General features: G+C 40.5%; 1 protein-coding gene across 1 annotated transcript in view; it reads right to left on the bottom strand.

Moving 5' to 3' along the window:
* LOC311095031 (GTPase IMAP family member 8-like) overlaps positions 1 to 16,186 on the bottom strand; it is a 39,860-nt gene extending 23,674 nt beyond the window's left edge. The window contains exons 1-3 of the mRNA XM_084133319.1: positions 16,132 to 16,186; positions 15,917 to 15,989; positions 3,819 to 4,451 (exon numbers count right to left, since the gene is read on the bottom strand). Coding sequence (XP_083989445.1) covers positions 3,819 to 4,451; positions 15,917 to 15,944 — 661 coding nt within the window. The 5' untranslated portion in view covers positions 15,945 to 15,989; positions 16,132 to 16,186. The remainder of the gene's footprint in view (positions 1 to 3,818; positions 4,452 to 15,916; positions 15,990 to 16,131) is intronic.
* Between the last annotated feature and the right edge of the window lie 1,176 nt (positions 16,187 to 17,362).

Genomic DNA, 17,362 nt, shown 5'->3' with positions numbered 1-17,362 from the left:
CGTGCAGGACCACAGTTCCGACGCGCTCGTTCAGAATCTCGGGAACGTGAGCAGCGATTTCAGAAACACGAGCACCAGGAAAGCAGTGACTATGCACCTTACTTTTATTTAACGTAGCTTGTACGTGTCGAACGATGGAATCACCGATGATCACAGCATCGCGTTCTGTTTCGCGAAGAGGGGAGAAGCGGTTTTGTGTGGATATCTCGAAAACCGGGAGGGTCGGAGAGAGTTTTCTTGGTCTAGACCTGACTCGCGTCTTCCGCTGCGGAAATATCCAGGCTTCGTGGTGGCATGTTGGAGCCGGCGTAAACGAGACCATAGCTGATCGCGGCCTCGACGCTCGTGACCGATGCTGAGTAACGCACGGAGTAGACGAGGTCGGAGTCAGCGGGTTAGTAACGTTGATCACTGATTTGTGTTCATCGGCGCGTGATGTTTCAAGAGCTAACCGCCGGTCTATCAGCTCGGCTTTTCACACTAAAAGGTCGTGGATCTGTTTCTCAACAGCTTCCAGCTCAGACTGCAACGTGTGTAGCTCAAATGTATCTTCACCTGCACCAAAAGGTAGACTACTTACATCTGATATATTCGCCATTTTAACAGATGGACAGTAAGTTAAGTTAGCAACGACGCTACCAGTGATGCTATCAATATTAATACTAATTTATGGCTTAAGTCTTGGATATAATCCGTCTTTTTAGTGGTACGGGTGTGGAGTAGACGCACGATAGGCGAAAAAAAAAATGTTTGTTTATAAATGAGTGCGGAGAAGACGCGTTCAGCCGTGATCCACGGACGTAACCTATAAGAATATCCAGCGTTGGATCACTAGGCTTGAGACACGTCTGCTCAACAGTCCGCGTTGTAACTATGAGGTGAGGAAAAATAGAAAATGCCATCAATCAGAAGCTAGTCACAACGTTGCCATTCGTGCTCTACAGTATGCTCCCTGCCTGGTTTTCATAAATTAAAATAGCTTTTAAAATACGCCTACTGGCAATATTAAAGCAGTTTAAAACGTCTTCCCTTAAAACGCTATTGGTCGGAACAATCGGAATCGGCCAAAATCGGTATCGGCAGGTCAAACTTAATGAAAAATCGGAAATCGGAATCGGCCTAGAAAATTGTAATCGGTGCATCTCTAATATGTTTAAAGTGTATATTTTCGATGCAATTTCTTTCATACATGTATTTGAACGTATATTTAATGGGCAATTCCACGCAAAACTGTCACATCCATAACGCCAACACAATGCCATGGTATTTAGTTGGCGTTATGGATGTGACAGTTTTGCGCGGAATTGCCCTAATCCATTTAATGCTTTAACACGATTGTTGAGGTTGTTATATAATATACTGAATTTCCACATGCGTCACACGAGTGTGAACGAGTTCATTTCGAGCGGCTATTGTCTGTCTTAACATTCTGACAATTATTTGTATTATGAGTTGAGTGAATGTGTAATTTCTATATTTCTAGTCTTGAATGTCTGCAGTAATTTATCTTCAGCCAAAGTGATTTGTGCCATTTTATTTTCAAAAAGGTATGTTGCTTTCATGTTTATTTAGTTATAAATGTTAACAATTGATGTTTTCCTGTTATCGTAGACAAATTATTGTCCTGTATGAGTACACTGTACTATTAATTACAGGGATATTGTTACAGTTTTCATATATACTGTTATATGTTTAATATGAATCATATGAGTTTGGCTGTATGGCAGCAGATTCGAGTGTCGCTGCTGTGGTCTTGAATGTCTGCAGTAATTCATCTTCAGCCAAAGTGATTTGTGCCATTTTATTTTCAAAAAGGTATGTTGATTTTGTGTTTATTTAGTTATAAATTTTAACAATTGATGTTTTCCTGTTATCGAAGACAAATTGTTGTCCTGTATGAGTACACTGTACTATTAATTACAGAGATATTGTTACAGTTTTCATGTATACTGTTATATGTTTAATATGAATCATACGAGTTTGGCTGTATGGCAGCAGATTCGAGTGTCGCTGCTGTGGTCTTGAATGTCTGCAGTAATTTATCTTCAGCCAAAGTGCCATTTTATTTTCAAAAAGATAAAGGCAAGCACAAAGAAGCCCACGTGTGAGTGTGTCTTTCCACATCCGTTACACTAACAGCTTTGCATATGAAATAATTATTACACGTGAAACCCTCCCAAAACATTTTAATCCTCCATTTTATGACCCCTTTAACTAACAAGAGCCCAACAAATATTGTTAAATTTAATAAACAGGTTGACATAACCCAGGGGTGTCAAACTCATTTTCTGTCTGGGCCACATCAGTGTTACTGAATATCTAAAACCAATTTTGTTACTCAGTATATTTAGAAATACCGCAAATTCAAACTATTATTGTTTTTATTAAAGGGACTGTAAGTAGGAATTTCTCCCATCTAGTGGTGAAATTGTATTTTGCATTCAAATGAATAATGCTCTCCAGCGCCTCACTTTTCCAAATGCGCGTTGCATCTACAGTAGCCATTATGTACCAAAAAGCTATGACAGGATGTCTTATAATAGCACTTCGAGTTTTCCTTCGGGTGAACAGGTTTGTTATTTAAAACAAACTGAAACTTGAATCAACGAAAAAAAGAATGTTATCGTATAAATTACTGACTGTGAAAAACATTAACTATGGTAGTTAGTAGTAATGCCGCCTTTATTTGTTATATATTTTTGAAGTAACGTTACGTGCATTGTTAGATATCATCATCATCCGTGCCTTCTCTAACGTTACTTTACTCAATAACGTTAGCTGCTAATCATCAAAGAGCCTGTTTAACTTACTATGAATAGAATAGATAAATAGATATAACTATAAATGTTCTACTGTCTATATAATAAAGTTCACAACCAAGCAATGAAAAAGAAGCTTGTAATTAAGACCGTAACATTGACTTACCTGTCGAGAAGAAAGCAGGCAACTTCAACATCTCTTTTGAAAGCTTTCTCCTGCATTAGCTATCCCGACATTAACCCTTGTTTTTGTAATCTCCGGTCACGTTTCCTTTTACGGTCTATTTTGGACTTTTTCGACGACGAGGACTCCTTATCCTGTGACTCAGCATATGTATGAATGAACGGTGTATAAATAACCGTGCAGTGCAGCCTTTTAAACTTGCCGGTGCAGTGACAAGCGCCTCTCACTGCTCCGCTTCTCCGCTTCTGCTGACTTCAGTCACGTGACGCTGGCTCTGAACGAAATGCGTTGTGGAAACGCGTTGGCTTAGTACTTTTTGTCCCTCTCTGCTATTATAGTTTTTCAAGATGGCGGAACTACATGGAAGCCTCCGTTGACCTACCCGTCCCATGTATATAAAGATAATAAATTCTTCGTTTACGAGGATTAGTCTGATCATTGGCATAGGTATTTGTACACCATTGAGGGCATATTTATGAATAAAAATATTGATTTTAGATAATAAAATACTTAAAAAGATACATATTGTCCCTTTAAGAATGTGCCGATCTGAATGCAATACTTGTAATTATTACTGTAATTATAAGATGACAACACGTGAGGTTCTACTTGGAGCTGTTCACATTCTCAGACTCAGATTTTGTGATGCTATAACCTGTAGACAAAACCACATTTCTTAAGGTACTTTTTATTCTCGCAGTGGATGCACCAGATTTCCTGACAGAAGTTAAGAAATTACTGTTGTGACCAGTGCTACAAAACTGTCAACCTCTGCAGCATCAGTGCTATGTGCAAAAACAAAGATCATGTACAGCCCTGTGTGGCCAAAATTATAATGTATTATTAAAATAATTCACATCAACAGAACAACTTACAATTGATTTCAGTGTCCTTGCTGTTGCTCCTCTTCATCTGTTCCATGATATATTTCCCATCATTCTTCATCATCACACCTTCAATCTTCTGCAGTAGTTCTCGTTTCTGACCGCCTGATTTACTCCTGTTATTGAAACAGTGAAAGTTTCCTCCACATTCAGTCACCAGTCGCTGGAGATCCTCATGATCTAATAGATATTCATCAATGGTCTGATCCAGATCCTCCAGTTCATCTCCACATGTGAACAGAATCATGATGTACTTCTGAACTGCAGGACCTAATAAACGCTTAATAAAATCCAGGATCTCCTCCTCGTTTTCCACAGGTTTCTCTAGAGGAACGGTGAGCAGAACTGCACCGAGTCCTGATGAACATCGAGAGACCAGCTGATCCTTCATCTTCTCCAGCTTCTCTTTATTCAGATCTGGATCCAGCAGATCTGGACAATCAATCACACACACCTGCTTCTCTCCGATCTGAGTTACTTCATCACACACTTTAGCTTCATGCTGCTGCTTAACTTTAAACTTTCTTTCTCCCAGTATAGTGTTTCCAGATGAGCTTTTCCCAGAACCCTTCCTGCCCATCAGAAGAACCCGGATCACTGGATCATCTGGACCACTGGACATCTCTGAAAAAGACAGATAATATAGAGTATGAATATAAATATAATGTCAAGTGTATTGTCAATGTATGATTTTTATGGCCCAAACTGACAGAATTTGCTGCGGCTTTTGTCAAAAAACGTTGTTTTGTTGTTGATTTGCAGTGAAAACCCACCAATAATCATGATTTACCTGTGTAATTAGTATGACTGTGTGTTACGCGTGTCTCGCAAACGCCCCGTCCCAGAGTCCTCAAATGATTATTAGTAGTAATGTTGTAATTTCTGTCTTCATTAGTTTCCTATTGGTAGAGCTGGGGAAGTCAGGCTATAAAGCGGAAGGAGACGGGCTCTTGTCAGCCAGCTTTTTCAACGCCATTTCATCATGTTTCATTTTTATTCTTAGTTTGTAACTTTAGTTAGGAGCGGGGAGTCCCAGCTTGACTTTATTATTTGGGGTGTCTTTCTTTTTCCTCTGTTGCTGAGTTCCCCGTCTCTCATTTCTGGCTACTTTTGTGAGTCATTTGTGTTGTAATAAATACTTTATTTGGAACACGCTAGTCGTTGTCCATCTCTTATGTTATGTGTCCCTTGACTCCTAGACATTTATATTAGGGACCGTAACAAGTGTCACAGAGTCAGTCACATCCTCAGCACCAGACATCTCCGCTACACCCACTCGTTTCCAATCACCAGAATTCTGATCAGCAACACCAGCACCAGCTCATCAAGGACTCACCATATAAACAGTCACTTCTCAGTTCAGCTTTGTCTGGTCTTGTTGTTCCTACCCAAACTACTCATCCAACTACCTACCTGTCACGATCCCATCTTTAATCTTCAGCCATCCAGTAGCAAACACTGATCATGTGAACAACAGTTTTTATATTTGTAGGTGCAGACAAATGTAAACATATCATTTAACTCAGTCACTCACCTGCTTACATCACTTGTTTCCTGCTCTTATCTGGAATAAACAACCTTTGTGGAAGTTACCTTTGTGTTGCACTCTTCTTTTTGGATTCAAGCGATGTCAATAATCCATCGCTGTATCCATTTGCTGAACTGGTTCAAGCACTCCATCAATCATTTCAACCACCCGTCACCACTTTTTCACCCTCTGCATCTGCCAGTCCCATGGCACAACTGGCGACTTACTCAGGCGAGGAGGAGGAGGTTTCTGTTGCAATGCACGCTATTCTTCGAGATGCAGCCCCAACTCTTCCACAATGAACGAGTGAAAATTGCATATATCATTTCCCTGCAGACAGGACAGGCTTTACAGTGGGCAAAATCAATCTGGGACGCGAATAGCTGACTGCTTTCACCACCCACTTTGGTCAAACTGCAAGTTCACGCTCTGTGCATAATCAACTCTACCGTTTACGTCAAGGGAGATCCACTCGACGTAAACGGTAGAGTTGATCATGCACAGAGAGTGAACTTGCAGATGGATCTAGCGTTGGATTACTGACATCGGTTGAGTCCATTCCACAATGCATTGTTGGTGGATCCCGACTATGAACTCCAATTTGTTACACTAGCTGACGTCAGCCGTTGGAACAAAAGCGCTTTGATCACAGCCTACTGTCAAGGTCTTAATTCCAACAACCGTCAACAGATCGCTATCTATGAAGATGTCATAGGACTTGAGAGTTTCATTCAACGTTCTATCGGGATCTCCAAGTGACTCACTGCCTGAACGCTCGATCAGCCCGCTCTGCATCCTCCGTTTCCCTCACCATCTGTTGCCCCTCCAGCACCTAAAACCATGCAAATCGATACCTTCCACCTGTCGAATGCAGAGTATCAACGAAGGATCCTTAGGGCAGAAGGGCATCTCTTACCAGTGTGTCTAGTTCGACCACCATGTCCACAGCTGCCTCCTTCTATTACCCCCTTAACAATAACTGATGCCATAGTAATGGCTCCCCACCATTCTGTTTCAGCGAAAGCCCTTATTGACAACTTCATCTTCCTTGAGCTAGTGCTAAAATTCATCAGTGGAGTGATTACTGTTTTGAGAATGGCTTAAAGCCTTTCCAGAAATTGTTCGTCAAACAATGCATCAACAGAAGAAACTCTTATTGAAAAACTATTGCGATCAACTCCACCACCATTGAGAGTGGTCATAGAGGAGTATATTGAGGAAGCCCTGCAACAACAGTTCATCCATCCATCTTCTTCCCCTGCCGCTTCAAGCTTCTTTTTTGTTGCCAAGAAGAAGCTTGAGGCCGTGCATCGACTACCGTCATCTCAATTCACAGACAGTTAAGTTCAGTTATCCCCTTCCTCTGGTCCTGGCTGCTGTTGAACAACTCAGAGGAGCTCGTATCTTCCCCAAGTTGGACCTGCGTAGTGCCTACAATCTGATCTGCATCCGTCGAGGTGATGAATGGAAGACGGCCTTCATCAAACCCTCTGGGCACTACGAATACCGGGTTATGCCCTTTGGCCTGTCCAACGCTCCAGCAGTATTCCAGGGCTGAGGTATTTCGAGAATTCCTCAATCGATTTGTGGTGGTATACATCGATGACATCCTCATTTACTCCCGAGACCTCTCTGAACATCGACACCACATCACGCAGGTCCTTGAGGAACTTCGAGCTCACCAACTTTACCTCAAACTGGAGAAGTGTGAGTTCCACACCACATCATCGACCAACATGGTATCCAGATGGACCAGAGGAAGGTAGACACCATCCGGAAATGGCTTCAACCTTCTTCAGTCAAAGAACTTCAACGTTTCCTATGATTCACCAACTTCTACAGAAGATTCATCAATAATTACAGCCTCATCAGCTCACCTCTGACTTCCACCCTCAAAGGCCGGCCCAAGTCTCTGTCCTTCACCCCAGAAGCCTCCAAATCCTTTCAGCAGCTAAAAGAAGCTTTTCAGGCCGCTCCGATCCTGGCTCATCTGAATCTACTGGGGCTCTACTGGGGTCGGAGCGGTCCTATCCCAGTGGCTGTGTGATCCTCCTAAACTCAATCCATGTGCCTTCTATTCTAAGAAGCTATCCTTGGCGGAGCAGAACTACGACATTGGTAATAGAGAACTGCTCGCCATTAAGCTTGCCTTAGAAGAATGGAGACATTGGCTGGAGGGAGCAAACCATAAGTTTGAAGTTATCACGACCACCGCAACTTAGAATATCTCAGAGAGGCTAAAAGACTGAATCCACGCCAGGCTCGTTGGCCGTTGTTCTTCACCCGCTTCAATTTCACCATCACATATTGCCCAGGCATCAAGAACGCTAAAGCTGATGCACTTTCTCGTCTTCATCATCCTTCTCCTGAAGAAACCCATCCGGAACCCATTCTCCCTCCAGCCATGATAGTCAGTCCCATTACTTGGAAGATCGACGAGCAAATCTCACAAGAAAATCTTACCAAACCTGCTCCGCCGGAAGGTCCAGAAGGGCTCCTCTACGTACCACCTCTTGGACTCTGCTCACACCTCTCCGGGCTCTGGACACCCAGGTAGCAGGTGTACCCTCTCGCTCCTACGTCAACAATACTGGTGGCCCTCCATGCCTCAGGATATCTCCCGGTACGTTAAGGGTTGCTCAGTCTGCGCCGTTACCAATACCCCGAGCAAGCTCCCAGAAGGCAAACTGGTTCCACTCCCTATTCCACATCGACCATGGTCACACACTGGGATTGATTTCATGACCGACCTTCCCAAGTCAAGAAATCACACCTGCATCTTCGTCATTGTTGACCATTTCTCAAAAGCCTGCAAGTTGATTCCACTACCCAGACTGCCCACTGCCTTCGAAGCCGCAGAGGCTTTATTCCAGAATGTGTTCCGAAACTTCGGTATTCCTGAAGACATAGTGTCTGATCGTGGTCCCCAGTTTATATCCAGAGTGTGGCAAGCCTTTTTTAGACTCCTGGGAGTCACCATAAGCCTATCCTCAGGTTACCACCCTCAAACTAATGGCCAGACTGAGCGCAAGATCCAGGAGTTCGGGAGATACCTGAGATCATATTGCCACCAGAACCAAGAAAGCTGGAGCCAATTCCTCCCCTGGGCCGAATACGCACAGAATTCACTCCGTCAATCCACCACAGGGCTCACCCCCTTCCAGTGCATCTTGGGATATCAACCGCCGCTGTTTCCCTGGTCAGGTGAGCCCTCTGAGGTTCCAGCTGTCAACCATTAATAATAATAATAATAATAATAATTCATTATATTTATATAGCGCTTTTCTCGACACTCAAAGCACTTTACATAGAATGGCAGATCTCCTCAACCACCACCAATGTGCAGCATCCACCTGGATAATGCGACGGCAGCCATATTGCGCCAGAACGCCCACCACACACCAGCTTACTGGTGGAGAGGAGACAGTGATGAAGCCAATCAGTATATGGGGATGAATAGGAGGCCATGATGGACAGAGGGCATGATGGGCAAATTTGGCCAGGATGCCGGGGTTACACCCCTACTCTTTCGATTTAACGTCTCATCCGAAGGACGGTACTCATTTGACAGTATTGTGTCCCCGTCACTATACTGGGGTGTTAGGAACCACACAGACCACAGGGTGAGCACCCCCTGCTGGCCTCACTCACACCTCTTACAGCAGCAACCTGGTTTTCTCAGGAGGTTTCCCATCCAGGTACTAACCAGGCTCAGCCCTGCTTAGCTTCAGTGGGCAACCAGTCTTGGGCTACAGGGTGACATGGCTGCTGGCCTATTGGTTCGAGCAGAGCGAGCGGGTATGGGACTCGGCTCATGTGCACCTCCAGCAGGCAGTGCGGAGGCACAAGATTCAAGCCGACCATCGCCGTACTTCGACCCCGCAGTACCAACCTGGACACAAGGTTTGACTCTCAACCCGGTACATCCGCCTCTGCCTGCCTTGCCGTAAGCTGAGTCCTCGATATTGGCCCTTTCACCGTGCAGAGGCAGCTCAACGAGGTCACCTACAGACTCAATTTACCACCTCAATACAGAATTTCACCTTCCTTCCATGTGTCACTCTTAAAACCTCATACTGATCCTGTCACCTCTCCTCCCACAGATCCTGGTGTTGCCGACGTACCTCCTCCTCCCAACCTAGTCGAAGAAGAGTCCATCTACCGAGTTCACACCATCCTGGACTCATGGTGACGAGGTCCCCGGATTGAATACCTCATCGACTGGGAGGACTATGGTCCTGAGGAACGTTCATGGGTTCCACGTGATCCATCTTAGGTCCAGGACTCCTCACCCAGTTTCACACCGATCATCCAGATCCACCCAGTCGTCAGGAGCCGCCCATGGAGGGGGGGTACTGTCAGGGTTTCACCAGATCTGCACACTCCGCCCAGTCGTTCACTCTCCCCTGATTACTGATTCACCTCACCTGCATCTCATCATCATCAGTATCCTATATAACACCACTTCACCTTCAGTTCACTGTCTGGTCTCGTCTATACCAAGACTTGCAGACTCACTCCCAAGACTTACCTGTTCTACTTGCCTGCGATACTCATCTTCAGTCTGTGTTCCTGTTTACCATCTGCCATCACCGCTGATCTCCTTCATCCTCCGTTCACCAGCCTGGTCTACCTTCCATCTGAAAAAGGCATTCTGTTATTTCTCCAGCTAAGTTCATTTATCAACTCATTACAACATCTGATGGTTCCGTGCTTCTGTTCAAAATAAAACTACTGTTTATTTTACTCACCTGTCTGACTCATCTCTAAACCTGACATGAGTAGCCACAAGAGTAAGAAAAAAAAAGAGTTTTCCTTGATTGATTTATATAATTTAATAAACGAGAGATCGGACAGAATTGAATCAAAGGTGTCTGAAAATGCTGTGCTCGTCGAAGATCTGCGGGAGAAAGTAGACTGCATATACAACGAAGTGGGCGGCTTTGGCATCGAAATGGACGTTCTCAAGCAGAAATATTAAGCTTATGAACAGAAAAATGCGATGTTAGAAGAGAGGTTGTCCGATGCGGAGCGTTATGGAAGGAGTCAAGGAGGTGTGTCGTGCGGTCGTTCCAGAATTCAACACGAGCACAGTTGATGTGGCTCATCGACTGGGCAAGATCAACAGTGAGAACCAGCGAGCCAGGCCTGTGATCATTCGATTCATTTCACGATCTGAGAAAGATATTCTCTGGAGGGCAGCTAAAACCAGCGAGTGCTTGAAGACTAACAAGTTGCAATTCAAGGAAGATTTGACGCCCGCTGATCGAGCAGCGAGACAGCAGCTGTGGCCAGAGGTGGAGCGCCAGGAAAGCTGGAAAGTCGGCCTACTTTGTGGGAGCGAAGGCGTATGTGGATGGGATCCAGATTCGACCAAAAGATGGAAAAATGGAGATCTGATGAATTTATTCTTTTAGAGACCCAAAACAAGCAGCAGAAGAGAGAAAGGAGTGAAAACATTCTCAGAGGGAATTTCAAGGGCAAAATTCTTCATAATGAGAGTAATAATAATGGAAGGTGGCTAATAATCATTTTAGAGGACTCTCATAAGCAATATATAATTGCTAATATTTATAGTACTAATTGCAAATCTACAAATTTGATTTTACTCCATGAATTAGAAAACCGAATTATAGAACTATCAACTAAATACATGAATGCAAAATGTATTCTTGGGGGTGATTTTAATGTAGTCCCAGAGAGTAACATAGATAGATGGCCTCCCAAAGGTGTAAAAGATGATAGCAGCAAGATTATCTCTGGGTTAGGCAATAATTTAGGTCTTGTTGATATCTGGCGGAAAATGAAACCCCGAAAACTCATGCATACATGGCAAAATAATGATTTGTCTTTGCAGTCTCGAATAGATTTATGGTTAATATCAGAGGAGTTGACATCATTGATAGACAACGTTACAATTTATCCTGCAGCTTTTACTGACCATAAATCTATTCACATTTTTATCATCACTAATGACAATATAAAGAACCTGAGCAGAAGTGGATACTGGATATTAAACAATTATTTATTATTAAATGATGAATTTAAATGTGAAGTCTTAAAAATAATTGATAAATACTATAAACAGGGTGTAATTACTAACCAATATGGGTTGCTGTGGGATTTTATGAAATATAAAGTGAGGAGTTTAGCCATTAAAATGAGTAAAACAATTGCCAAAAATAAACGGGCCAAAATGCAAGCCATCATCCAAGAGTTTGGTGCCCTGTGTGATAAAACAGATTTAACAGAGGAACAAGCTCAAAATCTCATAAAATTACAAGAGAATTTAAATTAACATATAACAAATAATTCTGTCACAGATTATTTATCTACAATTTCAAAACATATAGCAGAATATTATAAAACTTTGTATTCTAGCTCTGAAATACAGTACTCCTTAATGGAGTCCTTTTTAGAAAAATTGGATAATACTAGTACTTTTGTTAATGATGAATTTGGCAGCATTTGTAAGAAAGAGCTTAGTATTACAGAAATTATCGACAATATTAAGAAACTCAAGGACAACAAATCTCCTGGAAATGATGGGCTTACGATTTTTTTTTTCAAAACTTTCAGAGATGCTCTTTCCCCGTTTATTTTAGCTATGTTTAATGAATCTATAAATAATGGGATTTTACCTCCATCTCTCAGACAGGGGGTAGTTACCTTAATACCAAAGGCAAATAAATTAAGGATACCTTATCTCTAGATGGGTGGAGACCCATAAATTTATTGAACACTGATGCCAAACTGTTTTCTCTTATTTTTGCTAGCAGGCTGAAATTAGGATTGGACTCCTTAATTGATCAATCTCAGTCTGACTTCATGGAAGGGAGGCATATCTGTAATAATATCCATCTTATTCTTGATTTTATTGATTATAGTCACCTTCTCAATGATGACAATCTAATACTATTTGTTGATTTTAATAAAGCGTTCAATACAGTAGAACACAAATTCATGTTTGCAACATTAGAATACTTTAAATTTGGGAATTTCTTTAGAAAGGCAATTAGCCTTTCGCCGAGCCCCGCCCCCCTTAGTTACTGTTGCTACGTCCGACAAACAAATGGTCAAACACGACCAGCGCTACAGATTGCCATGACGGGAAGAGGTATATCCGTGCGTGTCAGTGACCTTTTTTGGAGCAGTACCTCCGCGATATCCTCCAGATCGAGGCAAAAGGGGTTACAGTATGCAGTGGAGGGATATATTCAAAATATAAAAATACGCAATGAAGGAGACACGACTACTATCTACGTCTCTATCGAGGCATATGCTTACCGGTGTTCATACACATCATTGTGATATGACAAAGAACAAGGAAACAAGTGTTTAAAAGCATTGAAAGACACTCACTGTTGTGTTTTTGTGTGAAAGAAAAAACTGTCTCTGAAAAAAAAAGTGCTGTCAGCAATAATTTCTTATGTGTGTTTTTTCGCATAACACTATGACTAAAATTTCAAAACACATGGGAGTTAACGTTATATTCTAGATGCTGTAGTTTATTTTATCAGTCACAGTATATCATTAATCAAGCTTAATTTGACTTTTCAACTACAATTAGGCAGGGTGAACTGAAAGCTTTTACAATATTTTAGCTAACGTTATAACGTTATATCATTGACAAAAGTAGCCTATGTGGTGCATTTTCTTCCAAAAATGATTTTCTTTCTCAAATTCATGCTTCAAGTTGACAAAGCACAATAAACGAAATCACACAATAACTGTTTAACCAGACATAGCCTTAATTTGCATCTAAATAACTTTCCTTGATTGTCTTTCATAATGCACTTACCATAATATTTATTAGTGGGGCAACGGATCATAAAACTCGCGGTTCAGACAATATTATGTTTTTTGAGTTACAGATAGGATAGTTTTTCAGATCAGAAAAACAAACAAAAAAATCTTTAAGTAGCCATCGATACCACAGCCAGCAGACGTATTTATGCTTTCGACACACTGTTATTGTAGGCACCGCTCACGTTGTGTTTTCGGCTTTGGGAATGGAAAGAACACAACTCCTCCAGACAATCTCTCGGGGTATCTAGTGTCCGATTTACAAACGCCGTGGGCGCACCGCTTCACCATCTTGCTTGGAGTCAAAGTTTGTCGGACCTGCTCACATAGTAACGGTTGCTATGATGTGTGATTGGACAATGGCCGTTTTGGGGGAGGGGCCGGCGATAGGTCAATTACAACCCTGTACACCGAATGTCACAGCTCTGTTAAAATGGTTAATGGGACTTCTGGTAGATTTTTTCTTTCCAGGGGCATCAGACAAGGCTGCCCAATCTCACCGTTTCTTTGCTCGTCACACAGGTTCTTTCTTGCTATGTAAATATGAATTTCTTTCAAGGTATTAACGTTTTTGGGAATGAATTAAAAATATCTCAGCTAGCTGATGACAACACTATTTTTAAAAAATGCTGCAGAGGTTAGAAAAGCAATTCGTACCATAAATAATTTCTCTAAAGTCTCAACCTTAATATAAGCACATGTGAGATTTTTCCACTTAGGAGTGTTAACCTCGAAGAAATTGATGAAATCCCTGTCAAGGTGGTCGTCACATATCTTGGTGTAAAACTTTGCAAAGATGAATCATATCGTGCTTCTCTTAACTTTAATCCAATTATCAACAGTACAAAAAGAAAGTTTGACTCTCAGTTGCAGAGATTTATCCGTTTATGGTCGTGTCTTATTGTCTAAATCTGAAGGTTTGTCAAGATCTGCGTATATCTCCCAAGCTCTATTTGTACCCAAGACATTTAACAAAGAGTTTGACAAGTTGTTATTTGATTTTGTTTGGGAAAAAAAAACCTCATTATTTAAAGAAAAATATTTTATGCAATCCATATGATCAGGGTTTGAATGTTGTTTAAATGGCTAAAATGTTTTATTAAAAATAATTGCTCTATGTGGAATATTTTCCCTAACCATATAATTAATCAACTTGGTGGTATAAATTTTTTCCTTAGATGCAGTTTTGATATCAACAAAATACCTCTTAATTTATCTAATTTTCACAAGCAAGTCTTTTTGACGTGGTGTTTGGCTTTTAAACATAACTTCTCTCCTCACTCCTTTTTTATTTGGAATAATAAGTATATTACACACCAAAGAAAAACATTATTTTTAAGACATTGGTTTGAGTCTGATATACTATTAGTCAGTTATTGAATTCTGATGGTCAGTTTTTGAGTATTACTGAACTATGTCTGAAATTTAAGTGTCATATTTCTGTTAAAGAATATTGTATTGTCATGAATTCTATTTCTGCCAAAATGTTATCTCTATTCAGAAATCAGGGCTCTAGGGGTAACACTGCAAGTAAAGTCTCCAAACATTTGTTTTTAGATAAACTTGATTTAATTAATGATAAATGCAGTAACCAATTGATTAGATCTCTTTTTGTCAGTATCTCTTCTCCTCCATCTAAATCTGTTTGGGTTAATATGTTTCCCTCATTTGAGTGGGAAAATGTTTGTGGAGTTCTTAGTCGGTTTTGTGTATCAAATAAAACCAAAGAAGTGTCTTTTAAAATTGCTCACAGAATATATCCTGTGAAAGACACATTAGAGCGTTTTCATCTAGATATTGATTATAATTGCTGTTTTTGTAATTGTGAAAGAGAGTCTATTGTGCACTTGTTTTGTCCCTGTTCTTCAATCTTTTGGTATGAGATGTCTCAATTTCTAGGTGTTAAAAATGAACTGCACCCTAGTCTTAAATTTGTCATCTGTCTTACTTCATACAAATGAATTTGACTTTTCTAAAAGAAAAATGTATGTTAACGATTTGTTTCTATTATTAGGAAAATTTCATATTCATCAAACTAAATGGAGTAACTCAAAACCCAACTTTGCTCATTTTAAAGCAGCCTTTAAAATGTATTTTGAGTCTGTAAAGTTTTTAAAAAATCAAAAAGCCCGAAGATCTGTATCTCTGCTAAATGAATTTAATATATGTTTGTGATGCCCTTTATCTTTTTTCTTTTCTTTTTTTGTCTTTTTTTTTCAAATTATTGTTGTTTCAAGTTATACTTACCAAATGTGAAAATGTGTAAAAGAAATGTGTCAAGAACTTGATATCAAATTTTATTTTTTTTAAATGGAAATAGGAAGTCTCGTGAGAAGCAAGAACGAGCGAGAAACACGAACTGCTTTATGGCAATTCAACATAAACACACAAGCCATATGATACTGTGTATGATTACCCACCTCGGTAAACATAGCTCCACATGATAAAGTTGGCCGGCTCCCATAATAACAAATGCACATGAGCAGCGGTAGAAAGGGGCAGGAGGGGCCGCAAGTGAGATTTTTTTTACTACAGTGTTGTGAAATATACGGCCTACAGCTGCAGAGTTGCCTTGTTCCCCTTTCACACTTGTCATACTGATCAAACCTTTATATATAGGCTATATAAACATTTTCTGGCGCATTTTGGATTGCTCTTGCCCGGAAAAAGTGGATGATTTTGAGAAATCAGTTGGAAATATTACATTAGGAGCTCGATTAATTTGCGTTGATAAATCCTGGATTGACTCTCTTACCAGGAGGAGTTTCAGAGCCCGTCGCCATTACTGTATCAGACCGCAGAAAGATCACAGCGCAGGAAAATACTTCCTAAAACAACAACAAATACATTCAAAACATAAAACAACCTCGATATATGTTTGTTTATAATCTCAATATAGGCTAATGTTTAATGACTTATCAATGAATCAACACGTCTGTATAACACTCGTTGCAGGACATGTAAACTCACCACCAGGAGTCGAGCTGTTGTCCAAGTTTATTTAGACTTTCTTTCACTTTCGTTTGCGCGTCATCCTCCCCAGCTCGAGTTATGGGCGTGCTCAGTAAAAGGGGTCTAGCAACGCCCCTGCCGCGTGCTGATAGATTAATAATGCTGGGACTTCAAGTGCGTGTAGTAGCCTATTACTCTTAAATCACACAAACGATATTCTGAGGAATGTCTCAGTGATTTGTGTCCACACAGGGAAAGTTCAATGTTGTGTGCAACAGAAGAAACTCACAGAACGGCATGAGGGCGAGGACATGATTCAGATTTTATTCAATACAGTGGATTGAACGTAATTACATTAAATGCAGATGAAAATGAAACAAAAACATACAAGAATGCAGAATGCTATTGTTTTAGGTCCCTTTATTATCTGTTTCTGACACTTTATGAACCTGTGTGAGTGTTTCTCTGAGTGTCCGGCAGGAGGCGCCAAATCTCCACTCAACCTCTCACTGATGACGTTTGATCTTCCGCTTCTGCGCAGCGCGAGGCTGATCCACAGGCTGGACACACAGATCTGAACTAAAGAACAACAAACCCTCTAGAATCAGCGCGAGTCCGTCGACAAACACACTCTCAGTGTGAATCTGATGATTACATCATGTCTGGAAACGCTTTTCCAGGTGTGTACATCTCAGTGTGTGCGACAAACCTGTTTCTGTGTGTCACTAACTTGTGTTTGTTTACTTCTAAACAGCTGAAGTTTGTTTATGTGTCCCTGATAACTATATGTGTCTCATTCTGTTAACATGAGTTCATCATTATGAAAAATTACAGAATAAAATAACCACTATTTTACACAAAGATTCAGGGAACATTTGTTTATGTGTATAATGACCGATAAAGTTTGTTAAAACCGTTAAATATATAACCGTTAAAGTTCATTAGCAATTGTTACTTAAAATAACTAAACATAGACTGATTATTGGACGGAAAACAACATAGAACATACATTTTAGTATAAACTCTTAATATAAAAAGTAATATTTTATTAGTATATGAAAATAAAATACTATTTTAAATAAATAATAAAAAAAAAATCTAAATTTTCCCATTTTTAACCCCATTTTCTGACAGGTGTATTAATTGTTTTGGTATGTTATCAAGCTGCTGATGTTTATATTCAGTACTATCAAATGATATAACATTTCCATTGTCATAAGATTATGAGTCTGCAACTTCTCAATAAAGG

This window comes from Abramis brama (genome assembly GCF_963993115.1).
Source record: "Abramis brama genome assembly, chromosome: 1".
NCBI classification, from domain to species: domain Eukaryota; kingdom Metazoa; phylum Chordata; class Actinopteri; order Cypriniformes; family Leuciscidae; genus Abramis; species Abramis brama.
Note: the sequence above shows the minus strand (reverse complement) of the source record. Positions and strands in the feature narration are given on the sequence as shown.